The sequence below is a fragment of the Cyphomyrmex costatus genome, unplaced genomic scaffold (genome assembly GCF_001594065.2).
Source record: "Cyphomyrmex costatus isolate MS0001 unplaced genomic scaffold, Ccosl1.0 scaffold639, whole genome shotgun sequence".
NCBI classification, from domain to species: Eukaryota; Metazoa; Arthropoda; class Insecta; order Hymenoptera; family Formicidae; genus Cyphomyrmex; species Cyphomyrmex costatus.
The window spans coordinates 944,158-957,173 of record NW_017280199.1 but is presented as its reverse complement, the minus strand read 5'-3'; the positions used below and the strand labels follow the sequence as shown (position 1 = coordinate 957,173).

At 35.8% G+C, this 13,016-nt stretch overlaps 1 protein-coding gene across 1 annotated transcript; it reads right to left on the bottom strand.

The window, feature by feature from the left end:
• Positions 1-11,145: 11,145 nt before the first annotated feature.
• LOC108779885 (macro domain-containing protein CT2219) lies at positions 11,146-12,791 on the bottom strand. Its single transcript, XM_018547417.1, has 6 exons — positions 12,545-12,791; positions 12,356-12,473; positions 12,005-12,259; positions 11,618-11,734; positions 11,320-11,528; positions 11,146-11,232 (listed from the first exon to the last, which is right to left on the bottom strand). Exons 1-6 carry the CDS (start codon positions 12,557-12,559, stop codon positions 11,146-11,148), a joined length of 801 nt encoding a protein of 266 aa, XP_018402919.1. The 5' UTR covers positions 12,560-12,791.
• Positions 12,792-13,016: the final 225 nt, after the last annotated feature.

Here is a 13,016-nt window from a genome sequence, read left to right as displayed (position 1 = left end):
ATCGAATTTCAAGGTGGAATAGTTCTGAGTGGCTGAACAGCTTCAATTTGCGATTGCCTAAAGTTCCTGATATGTAAAAAAAATTTTCGAATATTAAAAAAAAAATTAAAAATTTTTGAAAAATTAATTTTTAGATACAATAGTTCAGATGATAATTTCTGCTTCTTTTTGACGATACGAAGAGTTCTCTATGATTTTTAATGACATATGCGCTTAATAATCATTTTTTAATAATTTTTTAAAAATGGGTTGCTAACTTTTTAACGAAATTCAAGGTCGCATAGTTCTGATCAGCTTAACAGAACTATTTTGTGAATACTTAGAGTTCTTGATACATAAAAAACATTTTTGAAGAATAATAAAGTTTAAAAAAAATAGTAGAAATCTTTGAAAATTTTTTTGAGAGTACCGAGTAGTTCTGAGTTGCGTTTCTTATAGTACTCGACAAGTTCTATCGAAAACTGTAAGGTGGAAAAGCGATTGGACCAACGATTTGCAAGATACAGCGACATTTGTCAGAAGATCAACAATTTTTAAAGTGAGTATATCTCGGAAACCGTTGGTCCAATCGCTTTGAGTCCTGATACTTTTTGACAGAACTCGCCGAGAACTGTCCAGAACTCCGATCAGAACTACTCGGTACTCCTAAAAAATTTTCCGACGTGGGACTTACAAAAAAATTTTTGGTCAAAAATTTTTTGGGGGTACCGAGTAGTTCTGTTCGGAGTTCTGGACAGTTCTCGGCGAGTTCTGTCGAAAAGTATCAGGGCTCAAAGCGATTGGATCAACGGTTTCCGAGATACACTCACTTTAAAAATTGTTGATCTTCCGACAAATGTCGCTGTATCTTGCAAACCGTTGGTCCAATCGCTTTTCCACCTTACAGTTTTCGATAGAACTCGTCAAATACTATAAGAAACGCAATTCAGAACTACTCGGTACTCTCAAAAAAATTTTCAAAGATTTCTACTATTTTTTTTAAACTTTATTATTCTTCAAAAATGTTTTTTATGTATCAAGAACTCTAGGTATTCACAAAATACTTCTGTTAAGCTGATCAAAACTATGCGACCTCGAAATTCGATAAAAAGTTAGTACCCCATTTTTAAAAAATGTAAAAAAAATGTTTATTGAGGGGGAACTCTTGTTATTAACTATAGGGAACTCTTCGTCTCGTCAAAAGGAAGTGGGAACTCTAATCAGAACTCCTGAGTGCTATAGTTGGGATGCTAACTTAACATACCCTCAGTGTGCTACGATATCGAATTATGTACGTCAGATTTACTATATAACAATCATACCGAATGTGATTTAATAATAATATAAAATGTATGAGTGTTTCGATTATTAGTTTGCAGCCAATTTTCGAATCAACATAATGAGATTTTAAACTAAAATTTTAGTTGCATTTGCATATCATAAATATTCTTTTTAATTCATCAAAAAAAATATAAATATGTAGGGACTGAATATATTGTACTTTATATATATCAGAAACCGATTCAACAAGCAACTTTCATCACATTTTTTTATTATAAAATTATAAAATTAAGAAATCGTGCACACACACCTGAATTTTAATAAATATTAATTTAAATAGTACTAATTAAAAATTACCCCCCCGAATGTAAATATATATTAATATATTTACTACAAGAATCTTTAATTTATCTATTATTTTTTATCATATATAAATATTTATTTACTACAAGTAAATGTTTAGTATTTAAGAAAGTATGTAATGAGATTTAATAAAATTTTTCTCAATGTATGAATCCACGTGCTTAACTAAGAGTGCCACTTTATTGGAGTATCTATAAGATAAAGCAAAACAAAACCCTGACTAAGGGATTACATGACGAAAATCGCGATACGGAAGTGCGTGCGTACTCACGCAGAGTACGTTCGCGCGCGTGCAGCGCAATGATGATGTAAACGGGCGTTTGATAGATGACCATAGGCGATGTCGGTGATAACAGCTGCAGGACATCGCGGGACGAATTGTTGCGGTCTTAAGAAAATATTCACGGTGACATTATTTCACTGCAAACAGGTGTTTCGAATATACTTTCGTTCCACGGCCACCTGCGAAGCATTAGCCGCTAATTATAGAGCAAATTTTGTACACGTAAGCTTTGAAACTACCCGAAAGCATTTGAGCGGGTAAAATCCATGTAAATTTTGTGAATACCTATACAAACTGATCGCTCATATATACTTAATAATGTAATAAATTATATAATATTACAATTACTGTGATGAAAAATATAGATAAAGAGATTGCTTTCTTTGTCAATGATGTAATTATATACATGCATAACGTTGTGACTAAATTGATTACCATCAAATAACATATTATTAACTATAACAACTATAAAATTTTCTCTTTTCACTATTTTTACCATTTGAACAAAAATTATAAGTGATATTAGTAAAACAATATTAGTCTTTTCTGTAGTAAAAAAAAATACTAAATTTTAATAAATATATGTGTTGAAATAGTTTTAAATAAATATTTACTAAATGTAAACATACATTTATGTAATCAAAAAATCGTTGATTTAACAATCATTTTTTATTAAGTAAATGTTTATTTAATGTAGGTAAACGTTTACTTATTTTTTTCATTACTGCAAGACAACGACATATATATTCGTAATTAAAGAAAACTAGTCTCTAAATTCTTTTATTATTTTATTTCATAGTCAAAATGTAATATGGCATAGCAGAGTTACGTAATCGTCGTGATCAATATTGTAATTTTAATCGTTTACGGAAATGTTTATAAGGTTTATAAGTTTAATTAGGAGTCTGTGATAAAAGGTTAAAAACCTTGCGAATGCAAGCTGCTCGTAAAATGTTCCAGATAATGTTGCTCATGGATGCACGTAGAAATCTAAAGTGTATTCGAAGTCATGCAAAATTAGGTCCTAGACCACCGTCCCTATGAACTAGGTCTTACTAGGTCATCGGCACACGCGCAGATAGGACATGCAGCCAGGGGCGACTACAGATTTCATCGAAACTAGCGCACAAGATTTAAATGCCAAGTTTCTCTCCCACTATTTTTCTTGTCCAAATATCAATTTAAACGTAATATAAAATTATTTCCAAAACAAATTTTGCCATTAAATCTTAATTCGAATCAATAACAATATCAATAGCTTGTATACAACTTAAATTCGATTCAGTTATGAATCAAGCCATCTACGACATAAACATTATTTTCTATATTAGAACAAACTATATTTTTGTAATATTATAAATCTCAATTAATTACTTTGATTTTTTAATAAAAATAATCACATTTTTGTTATTTTTTTTTTGTTATCAGAAAAAAGTAATATTATAATATAATACTTTTGCTAATAGAAACTGCACAAAATATAATCGCCGATATCGTATCGAACGTAAATATCAAATATCAATAGTTCTCTCGTCCGATCTGTCCGCGGCAATGTATTACATGTCAAAACGCTGTTGTACCGTTATCGGGCAATACATCGCCAATTTCGTCGTGCCGAATGGCGCGTGCGTTTCTCATGCAATTCCCGCGGCTTTTTGCCAGTGGACAAAATTGCGATAGTACAACGAGGAAAGGTATTACATAAAGCTAGAAGCCCCGGCTTTCATAGCGTAATCCAAGAATAAATCGTCGCCGGGCGGCGGATTCTCACACGTTAAGAAGATTACTCTGCGATCCACCCTGTCTCTATCGATGCTGTCTTTGAAAGCGCGCTTTGCTCATTTGGTCTACATAAACGATAATAGATCAATCGTGTACAGTGTTAAACATAGTAAAATGCTAGAGGACGAAGGGATCATATTGATATGTTTATTATAAGAAATTTTATGAAATTGAAATAAAAGGATGAATCCAAAATTAAAGATAAACGATTTTTTGACGATAAGAATTTAATGTTTTCAGACAGACTGTGGTTAGGTGCAATTATAAATAGACTAAGGTATTGTCAAAGTTAGGTAACTGTGCTTATAGATGCCGTACACTCATGTCAGTAAGTATGCGATAATTACATCGTGCGATGCGACACCTATAGGGACATGACATTACAGAGTTGTTCCGGCAAGGCAAGTTAGTTTATCATTAGGACGTATCATTAGGAGAACAATGACGATGTAACGCGAGCGGCGTCGCGTATCAAACACCGATTGCAGCGTATCCGCGCTTGTGAAAGTACTAAAAGCAATTAAAGTAGAACGTAATGTGCAGAATGAACGAAGGATATTTCCTGATGATAAATCCTCAGTGTGTATACCACTTTTATAACTCCTACGTTTTTTATTACTTTTTTTAAGCTTTTTTTTTTATACATGGAAACTTTTAGCGGCGAAAAACACAACTTATGACTTTTTAGTCTCTCTCTCTCTCTCTCTCTCTCTCTCTCTCTCTCTCTCTCTCTCTCTCTCTTTCTCTCTCTCTCGCTTTCTCAAATAAAATTTTATTTAGACTGTTATTTCTAAACTATAATAAAAAATTATATTAACGAAAGTGTTATTGGAAATTATTATACATAACTGATATTATATCTACAACTATATAAGTTGAAGTTAATAAATAAATTCTTTTATTAAGATATATCTTTCAAAGATATTTCTTTAAAATTTGAACTTAAAACTAATGCAAAAATATTAAAATTTTTGTATGATTAGTAAATATTCGATAAAACATTAGAATAAGACGGATTTTTTTATCAATCGATGAAGAGGTCAGCACTCTTTCGAGAGCGAGGAAAGAAAGGAAGAATATAGAAGAATGGGTGAAGAGCCAGACAAGTAATAAAAAACTGTTTCGATCGGTAAGAGTGACCGATGCTACCAGACTACAAGGAAATGGGCGGTCATGAACACGTTTCCGAGCCACTCAATGGGATGGCAATATATTGTCACAATAGAAACTTTTTACAATAACATGTTTCCGATACAGTAAATACCAAAGCCGTACACGTGTACGGTGAATGATCAATACGTCCGAGTTTGGAATTAAACAAACGCAACTCAGGATTCATTTTGCAAAGAAAAGATTGGCATTCTTAAAGATTACCGTAATTAAAATTAGATTTATATTTTATGTTCACTTTATTCCCGTTTCCATCAAGTAGATTAACTTTAATCTCGGTTCAACCGATTTTTCATCCTTTTTTGATTCTAAGAATTGCAAAAAGACGAAGAGTAAGTTTAATCAAGATTAAAGTTAATCTACATTGATGGAAACGGATATTAGACATATTTCTACCAACAGATTAACTTGCACACACTTCAACTTGCTCTTCATTTTTTGTTTTTCTAATTCTCGGAACTAGACAGAGATGAAGAGTTAGTTGAAATAAAATTAAAACTACATTGTTGGAAATAAATGATGGGTATTGGAGAGTAAAATTGAAACTACAAATAAACTTTTGTTTATGGAAATGTATTTGTGAGCTTAATTAAACTTTTGTTATTTAATATGCTTCGTGAATGCGAAAAGTTTTATTTCATCACACACTCTGCGAAGCTACGTTTAGCACTCATCGATTATATGATAATATGAAATCGTTGAGCGTCAATGCGTAAACAATAGCACAGAGCGGATTGCCTGAACCACAGCTTTCTACGTAATTATGGAAAAAGCAAATGCTATTTATTCTTTATCGTTGACACATTTCGATGCACACGCCATGACGCTTTGATACCTTCACCATGAGAGAAATCTGTTTTATAACAGATTATCTGTTACATTTCTAAACATGCCTGCCCAATTCGCGCTAATTTATTTTTTAGATACACTTTAATTCACTTTGATTTTAATACTGCAATAATAATCTGCAGCTGAAGTTAAAATAAATGGAGGAATTAAAATGCAAAAAGTGTTTAAAACATTTTCCAATAAACGAATAATAATATGTCAGAAGTCATCGTCTAACTTTAAACCGTTTTTCAGAATTATATTATTATTATTAGTATTTCAATTATCGCAAAAATTGTAAGTGTATTAGAGATACACAAGGAGTGTCTTGATTATGATTTATTAACAATTACACTGAAATAAAATCTGAAAAATCACATTGTTCTTTCTCTTCGTATATGATAGTTTCATGTAAGTTAAGCTGTTTTTTCCGAAATTAAGTCATTTGTACTAACCGCAACGTAGTAAATTTTTGATAACACTGATGAGCTTTTAACACGTGTTCTCCGCCTCGAACGATAGCGACATGCTACTGCGATAGTAGAGATATAAAACGTTCGATAATCGTGCACAGGTATTCCAGAGATCGAACGAATCGTCAGGCATGCAATGGAAACGGGAGTTCTGTTTGATTCAAAAACTTGCACCTACAAAACCTATCCTATAATATTATACAATTACATAAACGTTATAAATGATTGTAAGAATTGATCAATTATAGTTGAATATGAAGAGAATATTCGATTGTGATTGGTCAATTCTTATAACTGCAACCACTTACAACTACACTTAAGCAATTTTAGAATAGACTTCACGCGATTGTATGATGCTTTCCTCATGTTGAAGTTAGACAAAAAAATATTCTTTCGATTAATATTTATAATTTAAGATTTATTTCCAAATTTATTCTTCTAGCGAACAATTTTCTGATGAATAGCGATATCTTGTGTCTATTAAATGCCCTGTATGATTCACGTTCCAGACGATAAAAATGGCATGTGGATTTCACCTTAATCCTTAGTATATACGATAATTTTCCAATCCTTTACCCATGATGAGTCATTCATGCTTCGCATTCATTTTTATCATTTTAACATAATATACAAAAATCATTAAGTGATTCTTACACATTTTTAAAAAGTATTTATAAGATTGAGTATTTAAAAGAATTGTATATAAATAGGAATTAAAGATCCATAACAATTGAAGATGAATCTTTAGTGTTTAAATAATTATGGACGTTTAATTCCTATTTCCTATTAATTGCATTTTCACATGTACGGTCTAATAAGATTCTCATTGTACATAAATATTACAACTAATTACTTACTGTTCCTAGTTTTTCAAAGAAAATTAATGTGCGGGACACAAAGGACCTAATCGTGTGTATTAAAGATTAACATCCAAGCAGTTTATTTAACAGGAATAGGACTCCAGTTTATTTAACGAGGAATATGGTAGTGTCGTGGACAATTATGGCAAGTATTCATAATCGGTTTTTATATCTGAGAGAGACCGTCTTAAATACAGTTTTAAGATATAAGCCAATTACAAAGTCGTATTAGCATTTCAAGGCATTACTCAGATGATCTTAAAAAAAGAATTGACCATGATGTAAAAAATAGGGTAAACCAATTTCAAGACTGTGAGAAATTGTATTCAAAATAACATTTGTGACCACACAATTAGAGGGTCAAATTTTGTAAGTCAATATATGTAATTAGAAATTTGCTTTCCAACAATGTCTATTCAGCTTCCAATGTTACACCTGATCTTTTTATATCACTGAACTCTAACGTTAAAATTTAGAACTCAAAAATAAATTGATCCCTACACTGATTCCTACTACACAATAAATATTAAGTAAATCATGAAAATTAACAGATATGGATACACAGCTCGCGGATCGATTCTGGGGCGAATCTGTGACAAGGTAAAACCGCTCCCAAGAGGGAGGAAGAAAGATCCCTCCTTTTGTTCGAGAAGTGGCAATTGGATGATGGATGAAAATTTAGGATTAAGAAAGCAGGCACTGATTGAAATACGCGGAGGAAGAGAGAGAGAGAGACAGAGAGAGAGAAATATGGAAGGACAGAAAAAGACAGAAATAGAGAGCGGGGGCAGAAAACCTCTTCGAAGCCAAATCGAGAGAGGAGGAATGAGAGAGAGAGAGAGAGAGAGAGAGAGAGAGAGAGAGAGAGAGAGAGAGAGAAAGGAGAGCAAGAAAAACGAAATGACTCTCCTCACGGTAAACTCGGTTGGCTACTCCTTCTCTCCTTCCCTGTTTTTTTGGACACTTAGGGCACCACTCGTGCACTCACCTACGCACACGCAACTCTCCCGCATGCATTCGTATAACCACATATAGGAACGTTACACGCAGGAGCTCCCCTTTTTCTCTCTCTCTCTCTCTCCCTCTCTCTTAGTCCCTTTTATATTCCGATAATAAATACGTACGTGTCGAGATGCATACATGCGAGCTAAGCCTCGGCGACGACGTCGGCGGTTGCGAGGACGCACGAGGACGAAGGCGATGACGGTGGCGATTGACAAGCAGTGATGATACAGTGGCGGTGATAGTAGTGGTGGTGACGGTGTGCGATAAGCGACGGGGCGGCAAGTATACGCGAAAACGGGCAGCGGCACCGACGGCACCTAGACCTCCGTCGGCGCGTGCGACGATTCGCGGGCGACGGCGAGACCTCGCCGGCGTGCACGGGAGAGACGTCCAGGACACGGCGTTCGCGCGTTGCGTGAATGATCACCTCCTCGGTGACCGTACATCGGCGGTGATGACGGGAGTCACAGCGGGTGCGGGCGTGCGCGCGCGCGCGCGCGCGTCCGCGCGAGAGCGCTCACGGTCGTTCGGTGTGTCTGTCCTTCCCGCCGCCGCCGCCCCCCCCCTCCCCCTCCACGGCCCTCCCGCTCGTTCGGTCCGTCCTTATGTACGTCCGTCTTTCTCCTTCTTTCTCTCTTCGCGGACACGACAGTTCTTTTTTTTTTTTTTCTTCTTCTTCTTCTTCTTCCCCCTCAGCTCTCACTCTCGCGCACGCACAAGGCCCGTTTTCTCACTTCCTTTCTTACTCTCGGCGGTTTTACCTCTTCCGATCGCCGTTTCTCTCACTTCGCCGCGTCTCTCTCCCTCGCGCGCGCTCTCCTCCTTGTCCGTCAGTAACCTAGAAAGCGGCCGCGGCGGCCATTCAGGATTACGGGACCTCCGTCCGTCCGTGCATACGTACGTCTGCCTTGCTCGTCGAGATCGAGTGACGGCTCTCTTTCGTTTTTTCTCTCTCTCTCTCTCTCCCTTCTAGGATCCCTAGGTATCTCGCGGTTATTCCACGTTCCTCTTCTTTACGTTCGGCGTGTATATACGCGAGGGGTCGAACGCAAAGATGATGCTGCTCACGCCGCGAGCGCATGCACGTTTCGTTCGCCTATCACAGCACGCTCGCTCGTGGTCTCCTTACGTTGCACGACGACGACGACGACGACTCCGAGCGGGCGTAGGCTAGGACGACGACGACAAGATCGTTCGGCGCGGACGGGCACGACACGCTCGCGACGCTCGCTCGGAGCAATACACGGCACCGACCGGCGCACGATCGCCAACGCCACGACGCTCTACTATCGACACACTGTGTGCTCTTCCTCTTTCTTCTCTGTCTGTCTCTCTCTCTCTTTCTCGCCAACACTGTACTCACTCCAAGTCACTGGGCGTACGATCACGATCGCACGACGCACACCCTCGCCACGGGCACGGCAGATCGGCGAGGAGCGACCGACTGTAGAGTCCCTTGGGTGTGCTCGAGGCGACGGCAGGCGACGGTAACGGCGGCCACGGCGACGACAGCGACGATCTCGATCACGACGGCAACGGCGAGCACGACGGCGTTGCGGTTAACGTTGCCGTATCGTGAGATACGAACGTGAAAAGTTCGCGCCTCGTACGATTGGGCCGATCCTCAGTGCTCAGGAATATTCGCCCATTTGTGACAAATTCCCGTCTCCGAGAAGCACCGCGTTAACGACCGACCATCCCCCACCTATCGCCGTGCACATATATCACGGGCACTTCGGTTTTTCATGATGGCGACGCGCCGTTGTCGATTCTCAAGATAGCGCACTAGTCGCCAGCATCAACCATTCAGCTTGCTGCGCGTATTTTAAATTCAACGCTGTTGACTTCAGAGGGCAAATTCGAGCATTTCGGAATTCGGAGTATCGAAATGCAAATCATATCGCGCGAAAGTTTCAAATCGATCATGTATCTTCGAAAATTCTGTACGTTACAAAATTCATTAAATTGTAAATAATTTACTTTAAATTAATTTGTAATTAATAATCAGTGCATAAAAATAATTGTTATTAATAATAATTGATAATTAATTGTTATTATGAACTATTATTAATAAGTACTATTAATAGTAATATTATTGTTACTAATAACCAATAATTACTAATATTATTTATGATATTTTTTATAATCTTTAATTAATAACAATTAAAGACAATAATTAACAATTATTATTAATAATTATAAACTAATTTATATTAAATGAATTATTGGCAATTTTTGTAATTCATTGTTATTATTAAAAATTATTAATTATTTATTTATAATTTATTTAAATATTTTGACTTCGCGCGAAATTCAATTTTTAATTTTACGACAAAATTATTTTTAGCAAATTCGGGCACGCTGCATTATTGTATACTGAAAACTATTAACTATCATATGAGAAATTAGCAGTATATAAATGTTTTTAATGATTAAGTATTTATTAAAATGATATTATTATATATATAATATAATTTTATTGTCAAAGTTGATTATATCATGACACTGTAATCGGATATCTTATAAAAATTAATTTGCTATCGAGACAACATCCCTAAGGGTCACGACATAAGATATTGTTTGAATTTACAAATTCAAGAAAATGGGAGGAATTTCTTTTAGAATCAAAATGTAATTTTTTTTAATTATATAAAGTCAACAATTTTTTCTTATTCCATGCACGGCAACATCATATGTTATTAAAATCCTAACATTTTTTCAGAAATCTTTCTAATTGGTATTCGAGGATTCAGTTTAAATTGAGCATTTTAAATATTTAGCTAGAAATATATTAATTGAGCAACTTTTTCAATTTGACGGCTAAAGTTCAAAGATTAAAATTATATAAGTTTGTTTGTGAAAAACACTTGTTATAACTAACTTCTTGTAACAATTGAGGAAAATGTTCGAACTCGTTAGAATCGCGAATAGCGATTAGAATTGATTCGTTTTGGTTTTGGAAATAAAACAAAATAGGAAATGAATAAAAATATAACTCAAATTACCTAGTATATTATAATTCTACATGAATACATATTTTTCAAATACAGTATCTTAAAAAAAACACCAAACACGTTGTAAAGAATTTTGCTGAAGTAGAAATTTATCTCTCAACAAATATTTAATTAAGAGCAAAATATTTTTGCAACAGCTCCTCATATATGTCTTTATCAGTGTCCAGAAATAAGCAAAAGATGACTCTATCCACCTGAAAAATTATGATAAAAGTTTTACGTGTACTTTTGATTGTAAATATTGAAGTAACAATTTGATAAATGTGCATGTGCAATCTTACAGTATCTTTGTTATCGAGGAGAAACTTTTTAACGGTCGATATAGCTACTTTGGCCGCTGGCCTTTGTGGATATCCGTAAATTCCAGTTGATATGCATGGAAATGCAACAGTACGCAGACGATTCTCTTTAGCCAGAGTGAGACTATTCTCGTAACATTCTTTTAATTTATCCGGTTTCTCACCTTGTGGACCAACCGTGTGGATAATATCTGAAATAAATAAAAAATTTTGTCTCGATTTAATTAAGTTAATTTTATAATAAGATATAGATTGTGCACTCTTGCAACAAATTATTTACATTTAGCTGGCAGCTTGTAACCCCCTGTGATTTTAGCATCGCCAACTCTGCATCCTTTTAATGTCAAGCACTCCTTCCTTAAATATGGTCCTGCTGCTCGGTGAATGGCTCCGTCAACTAAAATGTTTGTTATTATTTCATACATAGAAGCATTTTATATCTTACGAATATACAAAGGTTGCATTCAACAGATAAAGTAGCTTTGCAGCTGTTATAAAAATGTAAAATTCATTAATATAATTGACCTTTCAATATAACATTGTCCTTAGTTCCTTACTGGATCTGAATAAATAATCAATAAATCAATTATATTAAAGAATTTTACAATAGTTACAAAGCTGTTTTTTTTCTGCTAAACCAATCAAAATTTGTGAAAATATCTTATACCTCCACCACCTCCCAAAAGACTCGAATTGGCAGCGTTGACAATTGCGTCTATCTCAAGGGACGTTATGTCTCCTTGCCACATACATACTTTCTTAGCTAGGACCTCATCAACTTTTTCAGCCTTTTCCACAGTCTTGATAATATTAGATTTGTTTTTATCCCAGTACTCTGACCATGTAGAAATCTGATCGAGAGCCGTTACCTCTCCCTTGTAAAAACTTCTCTTTTCTTCTGACGGCATGTTCAAGAACTTTTCTATTTACAAAAATAATGGAAAGAGACATCAGAATACTTTACGGTCCCTCAAGTGTTCTCCATTTAATTGATCATTCACTGAAAGCGATTCCTTACGTTTTTCATCTTCGAACGGCATCTTCCCTTCGGGTTCGATGAAAGCGGCCGAGCTGTTCCTCAGAAGGAAATTTCCAAGGATACGAGTGCTTCTAAAGGAGCAACTAACAACGGTCGCCTAGAAACCAAAAGCAGCGTTCTCGCAACTCTTGGAAGTTATGCGGTGCCAAATGCGCTCTTCTGCCTTACTTTCAAAGCCAGCATATTTCGCGAGAAGATTTCCCTCTGAAAGACCTCTTGTCAATCATCAATGGCACGTTTCTGCGATTGACCGTACAGTGTCGTTGCAAATTTTGTCGTATATTTTGAGAACTTAAATCGTCGCGAAATCACAACCCTCCTCTCTCGCTTGCAATCGCCAACAATCGCAATTACGCTGATCAATGATTCTGGCCCGGGCCCCGGTTTGGTTTCTCGAGTCTCGATTAGTCGGCAATGAAACTGCCGACACTGCCGTCGCCATCTAGCTGATCTGGCAACTTCACTGCTCTTTGCTCTGAGTCTGCATAAGTAGCGTCATCTAGAAAATGTAGAAGCAACTTGAAAATATTTCGCACGAAGATAATACCCAATGATAATATGTTTTAATTATTGTCTATCATTGGATAGGTATATAAGGTATCTTGATAGAAATTAAATTATTATTTAAATTATTACGGTG

What these genes read in the sequence shown, in the direction of transcription:
- LOC108779885 (XM_018547417.1), bottom strand. An exon ending in TCTTTTGGGAGGTGGTGGAG is followed by an intron (nt 11,735 to 12,004) that starts GTATAAGATATT and finishes CAAACATTTTAG; the next exon opens with TTGACGGAGCCATTCACCGA. An exon ending in TTACAAGCTGCCAGCTAAAT is followed by an intron (nt 11,529 to 11,617) that starts GTAAATAATTTG and finishes TATTTATTTCAG; the next exon opens with ATATTATCCACACGGTTGGT.